The sequence below is a fragment of the Salvelinus namaycush genome, chromosome 4 (genome assembly GCF_016432855.1).
Source record: "Salvelinus namaycush isolate Seneca chromosome 4, SaNama_1.0, whole genome shotgun sequence".
NCBI lineage: Eukaryota > Metazoa > Chordata > Actinopteri > Salmoniformes > Salmonidae > Salvelinus > Salvelinus namaycush.
Window position 1 is genome coordinate 82,989,726 of NC_052310.1, and position 17,329 is coordinate 83,007,054.

A 17,329-nucleotide genomic window follows, 5' to 3' on the forward strand; every position below is an offset into this window, starting at 1 on the left:
GTTGTTGGTCTGTGTTGTGTTGTTGGTCTGTGTTGTGTTGTTAGTCTGTGTTGTGTTGTTAGTCTGTGTTGTGTTGTTGGTCTGTGTTGTGTTGTTAGTCTGTGTTGTGTTGTTAGTCTGTGTTGTGTTGTTGGTCTGTGTTGTGTTGTTGGTCTGTGTTGTGTTGTTGGTCTGTGTTGTGTTGTTGGTCTGTGTTGTGTTGTTGGTCTGTGTTGTGTTGTTGGTCTGTGTTGTGTTGTTAGTCTGTGTTGTGTTGTTAGTCTGTGTTGTGTTGTTAGTCTGTGTTGTGTTGTTGGTCTGTGTTGTGTTGTTGGTCTGTGTTGTGTTGTTAGTCTGTGTTGTGTTGTTAGTCTGTGTTGTGTTGTTGGTCTGTGTTGTGTTGTTAGTCTGTGTTGTGTTGTTAGTCTGTGTTGTGTTGTTGGTCTGTGTTGTGTTGTTAGTCTGTGTTGTGTTGTTAGTCTGTGTTGTGTTGTTGGTCTGTGTTGTGTTGTTGGTCTGTGTTGTGTTGTTGGTCTGTGTTGTGTTGTTGGTCTGTGTTGTGTTGTTGGTCTGTGTTGTGTTGTTGGTCTGTGTTGTGTTGTTGGTCTGTGTTGTGTTGTTGGTCTGTGTTGTGTTGTTGGTCTGTGTTGTGTTGTTAGTCTGTGTTGTGTTGTTGGTCTGTGTTGTGTTGTTGGTCTGTGTTGTGTTGTTGGTCTGTGTGTTGTTGTTGGTCTGTGTTGTTAGTCTGTGTTGTGTTTATACGTCTATGTCCTCATGTGTGTTGTTTGTCGATGTATTGTCATGTACAGTACGTCTGCATGGTTGTGTTGTGTTTGTGCTTTATGTGCGTGATTGTGTTGTCCAGTGGTGCACAGGCCCTCGAGGCCCTCTCTGGGCCACCGGGCGAAGTTTAAGCTCTTCCCTCTCTCGTGTTAAGCTCCGCCAGAGTGGAGCGTCATGAACGACCCGGCGTTCAGCAGACGTCCCCGCTGTGCCAAAGTGGACCGCGCCCAACACTGCAGCTGCGATGCTGGCTTTCACATGAGTGGGACATCTGACAACAGTATCTGCCAGGGTGAGATATGAGATGCTTTAGTGTTGGATGAAGTGAGTTCCCACCTTACCCAGGATACTTTGTGAGCCTGGTTGGTTATAGTGTGTGTAGCGTTCAGTCTGGTTTAGCCAAGCTAAGCGTTCAGTCTGGTTTAACTACGCTAAGCGTTCAGTCTGGTTTAACCAAGCTAAGCGTTCAGTCTGGTTTAACCACGCTAAGCGTTCAGTCTGGTTTAACCACGCTAAGCGTTCAGTCTGGTTTAACTACACTAAGCGTTCAGTCTGGTTTAACCACGCTAAGCGTTCAGTCTTGTTTAATCACACTAAGCGTTCAGTCTGGTTTAACCATGCTAAGCGTTCAGTCTGGTTTAAATTCGCTAAGCGTTCAGTCTGGTTTAACTACGCTAAGCGTTCAGTCTGGTTTAACTACACTAAACGTTCAGTCTGGTTTAACCACGCTAAGCGTTCAGTCTTGTTTAATCACACTAAGCGTTCAGTCTGGTTTAACCACGCTAAGCGTTCAGTCTGGTTTAACCACGCTAAGCGTTCAGTCTGGTTTAACCACGCTAAGCGTTCAGTCTGGTTTAACCACGCTAAGCGTTCAATCTGGTTTAACTATGCTAAGCGTTCAGTCTGGTTTAACCACGCTAAGCGTTCAGTCTTGTTTAATCACACTAAGCGTTCAGTCTGGTTTAACCACGCTAAGCGTTCAGTCTGGTTTAACCACGCTAAGCGTTCAGTCTGGTTTAACCACGCTAAGCGTTCAGTCTGGTTTAACCACGCTAAGCGTTCAATCTGGTTTAACTATGCTAAGCGTTCAGTCTGGTTTAACCACGCTAAGCGTTCAGTCTGGTTTAACTATGCTAAGAGTTCAGTCTGGTTTAACTATGCTAAGCGTTCAGTCTGGTTTAACCAAGCTAAGCGTTCAGTCTGGTTTAACCAAGCTAAGCGTTCAGTCTGATTTAACCACGCTAAGAGTTCAGTCTTGTTTAATCACGCTAAGCGTTCAGTCTGGTTTAACCACGCTAAGTGTTCAGTCTGGTTTAACCAAGCTAAGCGATCAGCCTGGTTTAACCACGCTAAGCGTTCAGTCTGGTTTAACCACGCTAAGTGTTCAGTCTGGTTTAACCAAGCTAAGCGTTCAGTCTGGTTTAACCACGCTAAGCGTTCAGTCTGGTTTAACCACGCTAAGTGTTCAGTCTGGTTTAACCAAGCTAAGCGATCAGCCTGGTTTAACCACGCTAAGCCAAGGTGGAAAGGGCCTGTGGGGCTCCGATAACAAAACTGACTGTATAAAATAAATAATTAAAATACTGATCTATATTGTATGCTCCAAAAAAAAGGGAAATTATATTATTTTACACTTATACAATTGCTCAGAGAAATATATATTATTTCACAAGTAATACTTTTTTTCTCCTTAAAAAAGCAGGGGTCAAAATTATTTGACACCCCTCTTTTCAATACCTTTCAAAAACCTGGAGGTTTTTCAGCAAGACAATAACCACCAGCACACATCAAAATCCACAAAGAAATTGTTAATTGGCCACGGAATCAAAATTTTGCAGTGGCCATGTCAGTCTCCGGAATTGAAACCTATTGAAAACCTGTGGTTTGAATTGAAGAGGGCAGTCCATAAGCGCAGGCGAAGGATATCAAGGATCTGGAAGGATTCTGTTTGAAGGAATGGGCTAAGATCCCTCCCAATGTGTTCTCCAACTCACAAAATATATTAGAAAAAGGTGAGGTATTGAAAGGTAAAAAATAAATAAAAAGGGAAATAAATTCGTACTTTTTTTCCCGGAGCAATTGTATTAGTACATATTAGTATATATATAAAAACATTTTTTAAATAGAGCATACAATATAGCCCAGTATTTGAATTATTTGTTTTATAGTCATGTTTGCTCATCTTTATCAAGGGTGTCAATAATTTCGTGCTCCACTTTGGTGTCCACTTGCCAAAATGTGTCCATATCGATTAGCTGTGTATCTAGGGCCTTTGATAGAACTTGCCAAATTCCAACCAGCCTACCTAATGATGCAAAGCATCTGTTTCATATGAGTGGTACAGAAAACAGAAAACTCTGCCAGGGTAAGACTGGCCTTATACAGAAACAACCCCTAGCACCTACCCACTAAACACTAGTTGGGATTGGATAGATTAGATGACTCTCATTTAGGCATTCAACAACTCTTACCATCCCTCCTTACCCCCTCACGGACAGCCAGACAGAACAGATGCCCTTTACCCCAAATCCTTCTAGCTACTGTATCTCTCTATCACGCTCTAACCTTTTAATTTACCCTCCTCTCTTTTCTCTCTCTTTCTCCTACTTTCCACCCTGTTGTTTGTACCCCCACATGTCTGATCATGTGACTGACGTGTGTGTCTCCCCTCCACTCTCTCTCTCCTCCCAGATGTAAATGAGTGTGAGGTGTACCGGCTGGACCAGGGGGGCAAGCTGTGTGTGTACGAGTGTGTCAACATACCAGGCTCCTACCACTGCTCCTGCCCCAGCCACTATAAGCTGCTGCCTGATGGTAGGAGCTGTGAGGGTGAGTGACGGGAGGGTAGGAGGAGATGGAGGGTAGGAGGGAGTGTAGAGGGAAGGGTAGGAGGGATTGGGGGAGGGTAGGAGGGATGGTAGGAGGAAGGGTTGGAGGGATTGAGGGAGGGTAGGATGGATGGTAGGAGGGATGGAGGGAGGATAGGTGGGAGGGATGGAGGGAGGGAGGGTAGGTAGGATGGGATGGAAGGAGGGTAGGAGAGATGGAGGATAAGAGTGATGTAGGGAGGGTAGGAGTGATGGAGGGAGGGTAGGACGGATGGTGGAAGGGTAGGAGGGATGGAGGGAGGGTAGGAGTTGTGGTGGAAGGGTAGGAGGGATGAGGGAGGGTAGGAGGGAGGGAGGGAGGGTAGGAGGGATGGAGGGGGGGTAGGAGGGATGGAGGAAGGGAGAGATGGAGGGTGGGTAGGAGGGATGGAAGGAAGGAAGGACGGAGGAAGGCAGAGATGGATGTTGGGAGGGTAGGAGAAATGGATGGAGGGTAGGAGGGATGAAGGGAGGGTAGGAGGGAGGGATGGAGGGCAGTAGGAGAGATGGAGGGTAGGAGGGGATGGGGGGTAGGAGGGGATGGAGGGATAGAAGGCGATAGGAAGGGATGGAGTGTAGGAGGGGATAGAGGATAGTAGGGAGGGTAGGGGTGATGGAGGGCATGGAGGGGGGATGGAGGGTAGAAGGGGATGGAGGGATAGAGGGCGGTAGGGAGGGTAGGGGTGATGGAGGGAGGGTAGGAAGGGATAGAGGACAATGGCCCATTCATTTCCATGGTCTTGATCTTGGACCTATGCAAGGGGCTTTAGAGCTGGGCTTAGAACTCCAACGCTACAGGCAGGGAGCGCCACACTGGGGTTGTCTGAAAAAATTTCTAGCTGTCAAATCCGTGTGTCTGGAGGACGGAGGAAGCAAGGATTTGACAGTTAGTAATGCTTTCAGACACAGCCTGGGTCCTGGCTAAGGCGCTGTATAATGGGTCTGGTAGGGTTGTGGGGCTTACCCTTCTGGAGCTACGGGGATAGCAGTGATTTACATGACTAAACCCATCAGAACACCAATGGAGCTTCCAGTACATAAATAAAGGTGCAATGAGGGAATGGAGAATGAAGATGAGGGAATGGAGAATGGAGATGAGGGAATGGAGAATGGAGATGAGGGAATGGAGAATGGAGATGAGGGAATGGAGAATGGAGATGAGGGAATGCAGAATGGAGATGAGGGAATGGAGGGATGAAGAGAAGAAGGGATAAACAAACATCATGGTTGGTTTAGCTATGGAGTTCTTTGGAAAGGAAGGCCGATCATGGTAGAGGGAGGTATTTCTGTAGAGGTGTCCGTCCTCTAGCCTCTGCCCTGACCCCTGTCCCCTGGCCGTAGTCCTCAATCCAGTTTGTTCTGCCTGCCCCCCCTGTCGTTTCTTACCCTGCTCTACTGCTGGCCAGTGGAACAAATGAGAGAATGGTAGAGAAGGGAGGGAATGAAGGGGTGGAGAGAATAGAGGGATAAACAAACATCATGGTTTAGCTTAGCTATGGGTGAAGGTGTTTTGAAAGAAGGGGAGAAAAAGAGAGAGAGCAAGAGAGAAAGACGAGGCAGATGGCTGTGTGTATTTATATGGAGGTGTCCCATGTCCCTCTCTCTGGCCTGGCCATAGGCTTTACTCCCCAGACCTGTTTCATCTGCCCTGTAAGCTTAAGAAGCGTTACTTTCTCTGCTGGCCAGTGGAACAGATGACCTCACCACTTCACAGCAGAACAGAAGGAATGTCTTGGTCCAGGATGCGAGACAAGCCGTTTGAGACACTAAACTGAACTACTAATGTCTCACTATTTATTTTTCTGTTTCATTTATTCTCTCTCTCTCCGTCCCTCTCTTTCCCTCTCTCTCCCTCTCTGTCTCTCATGTTGTCCTCCAGATGTGGATGAGTGTCTGACCCAGCAGCACAACTGCAGTAGAGGAACAACATGTATCAACACAGGAGGAGGGTTCCAGTGTGTGAGCACGGAGTGTCCCCGATCACACGGCAACATCAGCTACGTCAAGACGTCTCCCTTGTAAGTAGTTCAGATAGACACCGCCTGGTGTGTGTGTGTGTGTGGGTGGGGGGGGGGGGGTGTTGCTCAGCTTTCTTCTAATTTTCAATATTAATATTGGCCACTGCGGCCAATTGAAGAAGCGTTTTTTGTTTTGGAAAGGATTAAGTTTCTAATTTTCTTCAGATATATAAAATGAAACAAGCCTCTCCTACAGAGTTATTGCTATACGTTTTAGGAAAACAAACACACCAACCCTTGGAGTCATTGAAGGGCAAGTCCCTTAAAATGATACAAGAACTCATAGGAATGCTCATAAAACCATACCAGTCGGACAAACAAAGTATGCGAGTAAAAAACTCTCAAACAATATTGTTTCTTCATACAGGATGAATCATGACTGAAAAATCTCATCTTTCATTTCAAACATTTTGACCAGGGAGGCTGGAGACTTGACTCAATACTAAGGGGGAAAGGAATGAATTGTCCTCTGTCTTTAAACGATGGTACCAGATTGTGTGTGTGTGTGTGTTTGATCATGTGATTGATCTGTCTGCTGTACGCATTTGTCTGTTCATGTCACTAGAGTCCAAAATAAGTGAAAATGACATCTTCATGTTTCCACCTTATTTGAAGTAGTCTCAAACTCTCCAGAATACATGTAGAATCTCTAGCTCTGTCTTCTAGAATCCCACTAACAGCTGTTCTAGTTCAGGGTTCTGTGTCCTGGCTATATGACCACAACCACCATCCTTTCCAAGATGCCTTGGCCTCAGTCTTAGATAGTGTTTGCCAACTCCTTACAAATTGCCTCATTTAAAGGCAATAAAGGTATGAAATGTAGCTCTGTCCACTCCTACTGAACCATCACTGTGCTGAAAGACTGCAGGACTGCCAGTGGAGGAGAGAGAGAAAGAGAGCAAGCGGGAGAGGCAGGGTGAATAAGTACACGGAGACAGAGAAATACTGTTGACAGGGTTTCTCCATTTCACTCTAAATCACAAGCCTACAGTCTTAGAACAAAAGGTGCTATCTAGAACCTAAAAGGGTTCTTTGGCTGCCCCCAATGGATCATCCTTTGAAGAACACTTTTGGGTTCCATGTAGGGTTCTATATGGAACCCAAAAGTGTTCTACCTGGAACCAAAAATAATTCTGCCTGGAACCAAAAGGGTTCTCCAATGGGGACAGCCAAAGAACCCTTTTGGAAGTATTTGTTCTAAGAGTGTAGGGAGGGAGGAAAAATGATGTACACTTTCCTCCTTGTTTATTTTCCCACGGAGACTGATTTATGTAACAATACTTTAATCACAATGTTATACTGTGTATGGATCTTTCCACAGTAAACTTACTTAAACTGATGTAATGTTATTTTGGTCTTAACATCTCCTCTCTTCTCCCTCACAGTCAGTGTGAGAGAAACCCCTGCCCTATGGAGAGTCGTTCCTGTCACCTGGCTCCTAAGACGGTCTCCTTCCACTACCTCTCCCTCCCCTCCAACCTCCAGACCCCGGCTACCCTGTTCCGCATGGCGACCGCAGCCGCCCCCGGCCGCCCCGGCCCCGATAGCCTGCGATTCGGCATTGTCGGGGGCAACAGCCGCGGGATGTTCGTGATGCAAAGGTCGGACCGCCAGACGGGCGAATTAATCCTAGTTCAGAGGTTAAGAGGACCACAGGATATCAGCGTTGATGTGGACATGTCTGAGTATAGTGATCGCACCTTCCAGGCTAAGCATGTAGCGAAGGTGCATGTTCTGGTATCAGCGTATAACTTCTGAGGAGGATGGACGGACAGAGGAACGAGTGAAAGGGACAGAGGGAGGAAGGGAGAAGAGGAACGAGTGAGAAGGAGAGAGGGAGAAGGACGGAGAGAGGGAGAAGGACGGAGAAAGGGAGAAGAACGGAGAAAGGGAGGAGGAGAGAGGGAGAAGGACAGAGAGAGGGAGGAGGGCGGAGAGAGAAGGAGAGAGGGAGAAGGACAGAGAGAGGGAGGAGGACGGAGAGAGGGAGGAGGACTGAGAGAGAAGGAGAGAGAAGGGAGGAGAGAGGAGAGAGGGAGGAGGACGGAGAGAGAGAGGGAGAAGTTGGAAGGAAACGACAGAGCGGGAGAAGGACAGAATGGTTTGGACTGACGTCGATTATGAAGTATATGAGTGAGGATGGAACTGAAATTAATGAATGGTGTATTGAGTGAGTTAATTACTGAATATGAGTGAGTGGGTGAGTGAGTAAACATTTGTAAAGCAAACTAACAGAGTGGTAATGGAATGGTAATATTATGCTGTTGTTTTTACTTTCTTCTCTTTGATTGGCTCAGGAGTTGGGCCCTGAGGTTGCCATGGTGACCAAAGGCTCTGCTCGTATATATGCAACGACATTGTGTAGATCAGTTTAAAGGCCCACTCCGTTCCTTTAAAGCTGTTTATCAAAACGGCTGAAAATATCACAGAACCCCCAGAACCCCTGAATGCGTCCAAAGTGGCACCCTATTCACTATTAAATAAACTACTTTTTAGTGCACTATGTTGGGAATGGGGTGCCATTTGGGACGTAGACCGTTTAAAACATGAAGCACTCACATGGCCCTGATTTATAAGAATATGTTGTTGTTGTTTATTTTGACATACTCAGTGATTCAATGCAGTGTGATTTTACCTTATATCAGGTACAGATGTTTTTACTGGCTTGCTTTGTGATTATAGGACCAAAACTCTAAGAACAACTTAAGGCGGTTTGGATTTAGTTTTTAACAATAGTATTGTACTTGGACATATTTCTAGTATCATATTGGGCTATTTAGATATGATGTAACTATTACAGGGTAACTACAGTGATTTGGCAGCCTTGCCAATGCAGTGTACAATATCATCTGATGTTTTAAGGAGTCTTTATTATCACACATAACTATTTCTCCTGAAATAAAGACCGTCCTTCACTACTACTTTGACCTAATTTACACCCAACAAATCAGTTAGTTTGACCTGATTTACATTCCATGTCCCTATCCCACAACACATCAGTTAGTTTGACCTGATTTACACCCCATGTCCCTATCCCACAACACATCAGTTAGTTTGACCTGATTTACACCCCATGTCCCTATCCCACAACACATCAGTTAGTTTGACCTGATTTACACCCCATGTCCCTATCCCACAACACATCAGTTAGTTTGACCTGATTTACACCCCATGTCCCTATCCCACAACACATCAGTTAGTTTGACCTGATTTACATTCCATGTCCCTATCCCACAACACATCAGTTAGTTTGACCTGATTTACATTCCATGTCCCTATCCCACAACACATCAGTTAGTTTGACCTGATTTACATTCCATGTCCCTATCCCACAACACATCAGTTAGTTTGACCTGATTTACATTCCATGTCCCTATCCCACAACACATCAGTTAGTTTGACCTGATTTACATTCCATGTCCCTATCCCACAACACATCAGTTAGTTTGACCTGATTTACATTCCATGTCCCTATCCCACAACACATCAGTTAGTTTGACCTGATTTACATTCCATGTCCCTATCCCACAACACATCAGTTAGTTTGACCTGATTTACATTCCATGTCCCTATCCCACAACACATCAGTTAGTTTGACCTGATTTACATTCCATGTCCCTATCCCACAACACATCAGTTAGTTTGACCTGATTTACATTCCATGTCCCTATCCCACAACACATCAGTTAGTTTGACCTGATTTACATTCCATGTCCCTATCCCACAACACATCAGTTAGTTTGACCTCATTTACACCCCATGTCCCTATCCCACAACACATCAGTTAGTTTGACCTGATTTACATTCCATGTCCCTATCCCACAACACATCAGTTAGTTTGACCTGATTTACATTCCATGTCCCTATCCCACAACACATCAGTTAGTTTGACCTGATTTACATTCCATGTTCCTATCCCACAACACATCAGTTAGTTTGACCTGATTTACATTCCATGTCCCTATCCCACAACACATCAGTTAGTTTGACCTGATTTACACCCCATGTCCCTATCCCACAACACATCAGTTAGTTTGACCTGATTTACACCCCATGTCCCTATCCCACAACACATCAGTTAGTTTGACCTGATTTACATTCCATGTCCCTATCCCACAACACATCAGTTAGTTTGACCTGATTTACACCCCATGTCCCTATCCCACAACACATCAGTTAGTTTGACCTGATTTACACCCTGTGTCCCTATCCCACAACACATCAGTTAGTTTGACCTGATTTACATTCCATGTCCCTATCCCACAACACATCAGTTAGTTTGACCTGATTTACACCCCATGTCCCTATCCCACAACACATCAGTTAGTTTGACCTGATTTACACCCCATGTCCCTATCCCACAACACATCAGTTAGTTTGACCTGATTTACACCCCATGTCCCTATCCCACAACACATCAGTTAGTTTGACCTGATTTACATTCCATGTCCCTATCCCACAACACATCAGTTAGTTTGACCTGATTTACACCCCATGTCCCTATCCCACAACACATCAGTTAGTTTGACCTGATTTACATTCCATGTCCCTATCCCACAACACATGAGTTAGTTTGACCTGATTTACACCCTGTGTCCCTATCCCACAACACATCAGTTAGTTTGACCTCATTTACATTCCATGTCCCTATCCCACAACACATCAGTTAGTTTGACCTGATTTACATTCCATGTCCCTATCCCACAACACATCAGTTAGTTTGACCTGATTTACACCCCATGTCCCTATCCCACAACACATCAGTTAGTTTGACCTGATTTACATTCCATGTCCCTATCCCACAACACATCAGTTAGTTTGACCTGATTTACACCCCATGTCCCTATCCCACAACACATCAGTTAGTTTGACCTCATTTACACCCCATGTCCCTATCCCACAACACATCAGTTAGTTTGACCTGATTTACATCCCATGTCCCTATCCCACAACACATCAGTTAGTTTGACCTGATTTACATTCCATGTCCCTATCCCACAACACATCAGTTAGTTTGACCTGATTTACATCCCATGTCCCTATCCCACAACACATCAGTTAGTTTGACCTGATTTACATCCCATGTCCCTATCCCACAACACATCAGTTAGTTTGACCTGATTTACACCCTGTGTCCCTATCCCACAACACATCAGTTAGTTTGACCTGATTTACACCCTGTGTCCCTATCCCACAACACATCAGTTAGTTTGACCTCATTTACACCCCATGTCCCTATCCCACAACACATCAGTTAGTTTGACCTGATTTACACCCTGTGTCCCTATCCCACAACACATCAGTGAGGGAGGTCAAGTGATGAGTAATATGATCAGCTATGTTCAGGTCTAAAGACGAATTGATCAGAAAAAAAGCATGTTTATCAGGGAAGTCCTTTGAAATCACAAACCAGAATGGAGGTCAAAGCCTGCACATACTGGACTGTTGGTCAATGTCAGAACCGAAGGAATGTCAGATCAGAGCTTTCATTTAATTTTGACTGGAGTAATAGCCATATGGAAATTAAAGATATACCTCAGTGTGTTTTTCAATTATTTATTTGTCCGAGAGAGACTAGAGAGAGCGAGCGAGAGAGAGGGAGAAAGGGCGTAATGTTCACCACATGTGCTTTCTCTCTCGTCTTTCTTACTCTCCGTCTTTCTCCGCTCCTCCAGAGAGAGAGAGAGAGAGAAAAAAAAAGAGAAAGACATGCCCTGATCGTGTACTCACTACACCCCTGCCTCAAAATGACAATGCTCTTTAATGGCCGACTCAATACTTATCATTAGTAACATGCCTCCTGCACTCAGCTTGCTGTCCTCATTTGAAGCTGTATGCTTGGCCTATTTGATGATGCACACATGTTTTGTAGAAGTTCAGAGGAGGGTGATATTGCTGGAGACAGTTAGAGAGCAGAGTAATGTCTAGTCTGGGTAACACCTAACTCTCCAATTCCTCCTGACTTCAGAGTCTGGAATGACTCTTTGATGTTGTCGGCACAATGCGTCAATAATGAAGGGGGCTTTGCTTTTACTGGTTGGTTCTCCTCTGTGTCTTTCTCACTCAAATGCACAGCCACACACAGCCCCCAAGCGCCACCCCCTTCCATTACAACAGAAAGGGGCAGTACTTTTACCTTGTTCAATACCATTTTCCCTCTACCACTAACTGCTAGTGGAATTTGAATGCTACAGTTGAAGTCAGAAGTTTACATACACCTTAGCCAAATACAATTTCTGACATTCAATCCTAGTAAAAATTCCCTGTCTTAGGTCAGTTAGGATCACCACTTTATTTAAAGAATGTGAAATGTCAGAATAATAGTAGAGAGAATGATTTATTTCAGCTTTTATTTCTTTCATCACATTCCCAGTGGGTCAGAAGTTTACATACACTCAATTAGTATTTGGTAGCATTGCCTTTAAATGGTTTAACTTGGGTCAAACGTTTCGGGTAGCCTTCCACAAGCTTCCCACAATAAGTTGGGTGAATTTTGGCGCATTCTGGTGAGCTGGTGTAACTGAGTCAGGTTTGTAGGCCTCCTTGCTCGCACACGCTTTTTTAGTTCTGCCCACAAATTTTCTATAGGATTGAGGTCAGGGCTTTGTGATGGCCACTACAATACCTTGACTTTGTTGTCCTTAAGCCATTTTGCCACTACTTTGGAAGTATGCTTGGGGTCATTGTCCATTTGGAAGACCCATTTGTGACCAAGCTTTAACTTCCTGACTGATGTCTTGAGATCTAGCTTCAATATATCCACATAATTTTCCGCCCCATGATGCCATCTATTTTGTGAAGTGCACCAGTCCCTCCTGCAGCAAAGCGCCGCCACCCCGTGCTTCATGGTTGGGATGGTGTTCTTCGGCTTGCAAGCCTCTCCTTTTTCCTCCAAACATAACGATGGTCATTATGTCCAAACAGTTCTATTTCATCAGACCAGAGGACATTTCTCCAAAAAGTACGATCTTTGTCCCCATGTGCAGTTGCAAACCGTAGTCTGGCTTTATTATGGCGGTTTTGGAGGACTCGCTTTACTGTGGATATAGATACTTTTATACCTGTTTCCTCCAACATCTTCACAAGGTCCTTTGCTGTTGTTCTGGGATTGATTTGCACTTTTCGCACTAAAGTACGTTCATCTCTAGGAGACAAAACGCGTCTCCTTCCTGAGCAGTATGACGGCTGTGGTTCCATGGTGTTTATACTTGCGTACTATTGTTTGTACAGATGAACGTGGTACCTTCAGGCGTTTGGAAATTGCTCCCAAGGATGAACCAGACTTGTGGAGGTCCATAGTTTGGGGGTCTTGGCTGAAGGTCCATAGTTTGGAGGTCTTGGCTGATTTCTTTTGATTTTCCCATGATGTCAAGCAAAGAGGCACTGAGTTTGAAGGTAGGCCTTGAAATACATCCAGAGGTACACCTCCAATTGACTAAAATGATGTCAATTAGCCTAACATAAGCTTCTAAAGCCATGACATCATTTTATAGAATTTTCCAAGCTGTTTAAAGGCACAGTCAACTTAGTGTATGTAAACTTCTGACCCACTGGAATTGTGATACAGTGAATTATAAGTGAAATAATGTCTGTAAACAATTGTTGGAAAAATTACTTGTGTCATGCACAAAGTAGATGTCCTAACCACCTTGCCAAAACTGTAGTTTGTTAAAACTTCATAGGGATAGGGGGCAGTGTTTCCACTTTGAACAAATTGCGTGCCCAAACGAAATTTCCTCCTACTCTGTCCCAGAAGGTAATACATGCATATTATTATTACTATTGTATAGAAAACACTCTGAAGTTTCTAAAACTGTTTGAATTATTTCTGTAAGTATAACAGAACTCATTTGGCAGACAAAAACCTGAGAAGAGGTCAAAACAGGAAATGAGAAGTCGATTTTCAAAACAGTGTCAAATGGTACCCTGTCTAGATATGGCTGAACAAACACTGCCTAGGGCTTCCACTAGATGTCGTCGTCTTTCGATTTTAGTCTTATTATTCTACTATAAAGGAGGGGCTCATGGGAGCTGTTCTAGTGAGTGGTCGTCAGAATTCTCAGTCAGGATTTGCACGCGAGGGAGAGAGAGAGTGCTCTCGTGCCAATGCTCTTTCTTCAGACAATGAAATTCTCCGGTTGGATCCTTATTGATGATTCATGTAAAACACATACTAAATATGGATTGCAAACATCATTTGACCTGTTTCTACGACCTGTAACGGAACTTTTTGAGTTTTTGTCTGGATGGATTGTTTGTGCGTCATTAAATTGATTCCTGGGATGAACATGCTAACAACAAGTGGCTAAATTATGGGCTTTATGGAACTTTTCAGTCATTTATTGTCGATCTGGGAATCCTGGGAGTGCCTTCTGATGAAGTTATTCGAAGGTAAGTGCATATTTATAGTGTTTTTGTAGCTTTTGTTGACGCCAAAATGGTGACTATTTCTTTGGCTGGAATGTGCTCTAAACGCCGTTCTCAGATTAATCTTTTTCCGAAAAGTTTATTTTGAAATCTGACACAGCGGTTGCATAGAGGATAAGTTTATCTTTAATTATGTGAATAACACTTGCATTTTTTATCAATGTTTATTATGAGTATTTCTGCAAAATCACCAGATGTTTTGGAATCAAAACATTACTGCATGTAACGCGCCAATGTAAACTGAGATTTTTTATATATATATATATATATATATATATATATGCACATTATCGAACAAAACATAAATGTATTGTGTAACATGATGTTATATAACTCATCTGATGAAGAATTTCAAAGGTTAGTGATTAATTCTATCTCTATTTGGGGGTTTTGTGCAAGCTACCTGTGCTGTGAAAGAAATGTCTGTGCTTTTTTGTATTTGGTGGTGAGCTAACATAAATATACGTGGTGTTTTCGCTGTAAAACATTTTAAAAATCGGACATGTTGGCTGGATTCACAAGATGTTTATCTTTCATTTGCTGTATTGGACTTGTTAATGTGTGAAAGTTAAATATTTCAATTTTTTTATTTTTTATTTCACATTAATTGCCTTTTCAGTGGAATGTGAGGGGTTCCCGGGGCTAGACAGGTTTTTAACAAGAAATTTGTGGAGTGGTTGAAAAACAAGTTTTAATGACTCCAACCTAAGTGTATTTATACTTCCGACTTCAACTGTATGTTTACATTTTGAAATGACGCCGGGCTCAGTTTGTTGGTTTGGAAAGTGTCTGAAAGTTTTTTGGGGGAAAAGTTTGGTTACTAGCTTTTCATTTTAGATCCCACGATGCGATTAGCCCTTGTGGCTGGGACCGCGGATTGTCCTAGGCTTGTAGCTGTCTGGAATCCTACTGTTTGTTGCTGTTTCCATCTTCCCTGTGACCTGCCCTGTCTGGAATTGTGGGGAGTAACAGCGTAGCCTACATTGCCATGACAAAGACCAAAGCTGGTGGGAGTACTGTTGAGGACAGGGGTGTCTATTTACATTTACATTTTAGTCATTTAGCAGACGCTCTTATCCAGAGCGACTTACAGTAGAGTGCATACATTTTATTACATTTACATACTGAGACAAGGATATCCCTACCGGCCAAACCCTCCCTAACCCGGACGACGCTATGCCAATTGTGCGTCGCCCCACGGACCTCCCGGTTGCGGCCGGCTGCGACAGAGCCTGGGCGTGAACCCAGAGACTCTGGTGGCGCAGCTAGCACTGCGATGCAGTGCCCTAGACCACTGCGCCACCCGGGAGGTCTATCACAGGTGAAGGATCTTTCAAATGAACGAAAAGAGTTCTACAAGCAGTTGTTACAACATCAAGAAAATAGCTTCAAGTGTTTTGTCCAAAAACTGGTGGAGTCAACTAATAAAATAATGGACAACCTGACCAGAGAGGTCCAGGACCTGAAGAACAGTTTGCAGTTCTCCCAGGATCAGCTCGAGGAGTTGAAACAGGAAAACGGCAAGATGACAACATACAACAATCTGGAAGTCACAGAGAGGATATTAGTTCTGTATGTGAATCCATGATAACAATTACAGAGAAATAAGATTGTCTCGAGGGACAATCAAGGCAGAAAACCTTATTGTAGATGGTATTGCAGAAGCTCCACATGATACCTGGACGGAGTCTGAGGACAAAGTGAGGGAAACGATCTTGGAGAAACTGAAGATGGATCACAGGAAGATTGAGTTGGAGCGCGCACACAGGACTTGAAAACCCACCACCGGCCCAGGTGACAGGCCGATAGTCATCAAATTCCTGAGGTTCAAAGGACAAGGTAGCGGTTCTGGAAAGAGCCAAGAACTTGAGGGGAACGTACATCTTTCTCAACGAGGACTATCCTGAAGCTGTGCGTCAGAATAAAATTTTTCTTACCCCTGCTATGAAAGCTGCAAGAGCACGTGGGGACATTGCTTATATCCGACAAGACAGGCTCATTGTCCACCCTCCCTCCCAGAAGCCTGGAAGGGATGAGAGAGCAAACCATATGGGTTCGTAGCTTCAACCCCACAGCGGACTAACACACACACCAACTGATTAATGGACTGCTAAATTGATGTTTTTTTCTCTTGCTTTGTTTGCTCTTTTCCATATTATATCTATCTCTGAGAAGCTACCCAGGAAAGGGCTGAAAATAGCCCATATTTATATACACTACATGACCAAAAGTATGTGGACACCTGCTCGTCGAACATCTCATTCCAAAATCATGGGCATTAATATGAAGTTGGTCCCCCCTTTGCTGCTATATTAGCCTCCACTCTTCTGGGAAGGCTTTCCACTAGATGCTGGAACATTGCTGCAGGGACTTGCTTCCATTCAGCCACAAGAGCATTAGTGAGGTTGGACACTGATGTTGGGCGATTAGGCCTGGCTCGCAGTCGACGTTCCAATTCATCCCAAAGGTGTTGGATGGGGTTGAGGTCAGGGCTCTGTGCAGGCCAGTGAAATTCTTCCACACTAATGTCCACAAACCATTTCTGTATGGACCTCGCTTTGTGCACGGGGCATTGTCATGCTGAAACAGGAATGGGCCTTCCCCAAACTGTGGCCACAAAGTTGGAAGCACAGAATCATCTAGAAAGTTATTGTATGCTGTAGCGTTATGATTTCCCTTTACTGTAACTAAGTGGCCTAGACCGAACCATGAAAAACAGCCCCAGACCATTATTCCTCCTCCACCAAACTTTACAGTTTGCACTATGCATTGGGGCAGGTAGTGTTCTCCGGGCTTCCTCCAAACCCAGATTTGTCTGTCGGACTGCCAGATGGTGAAGTGTGATTCATCACTCCAGAGAACGCGTTTTCACTGCTCTAGTCCAATGGTGGCGAGCTTTACACCACTCCAACCGACGCTTGGCATTTGGCTTGGTGATTTTAGGAATGTGTGTGGCTGCTCGGCCATGGAAACCCATTTCATGAAGCTCCAGACGAACAGATCTTGTGCTGATGTTGCTTCCAGAGGCAGTTTGGAATTCGGTATTCAGGGTTGCAACCGAAGACAGATTATTTTTACATGCTACGCATTTCAGCACTCACCGTTCTGTGAGCTTGTGTGGCCTACCACTTCGCGGCTGAGCTGTTGTTTCTCCTAGATGTTTCGACTTCACAATAACAGGACTTACAGTTGACCGGGGCAGCTCTAGCAGGGCAGAAATTTGACGAACTGACTTGTTGGAAAGGTGGCATCCTA

General features: G+C 44.3%; 1 protein-coding gene across 1 annotated transcript in view; it reads left to right on the top strand.

The window, feature by feature from the left end:
* Positions 1–7,405, top strand: part of LOC120046029 (fibulin-7-like) — a 29,918-nt gene extending 22,513 nt beyond the window's left edge. Inside the window, exons 5-8 of the mRNA XM_038990941.1 lie at positions 917–1,054; positions 3,454–3,591; positions 5,509–5,647; positions 7,033–7,405. Coding sequence (XP_038846869.1) covers positions 917–1,054; positions 3,454–3,591; positions 5,509–5,647; positions 7,033–7,405 — 788 coding nt within the window. The remainder of the gene's footprint in view (positions 1–916; positions 1,055–3,453; positions 3,592–5,508; positions 5,648–7,032) is intronic.
* Positions 7,406–17,329: the final 9,924 nt, after the last annotated feature.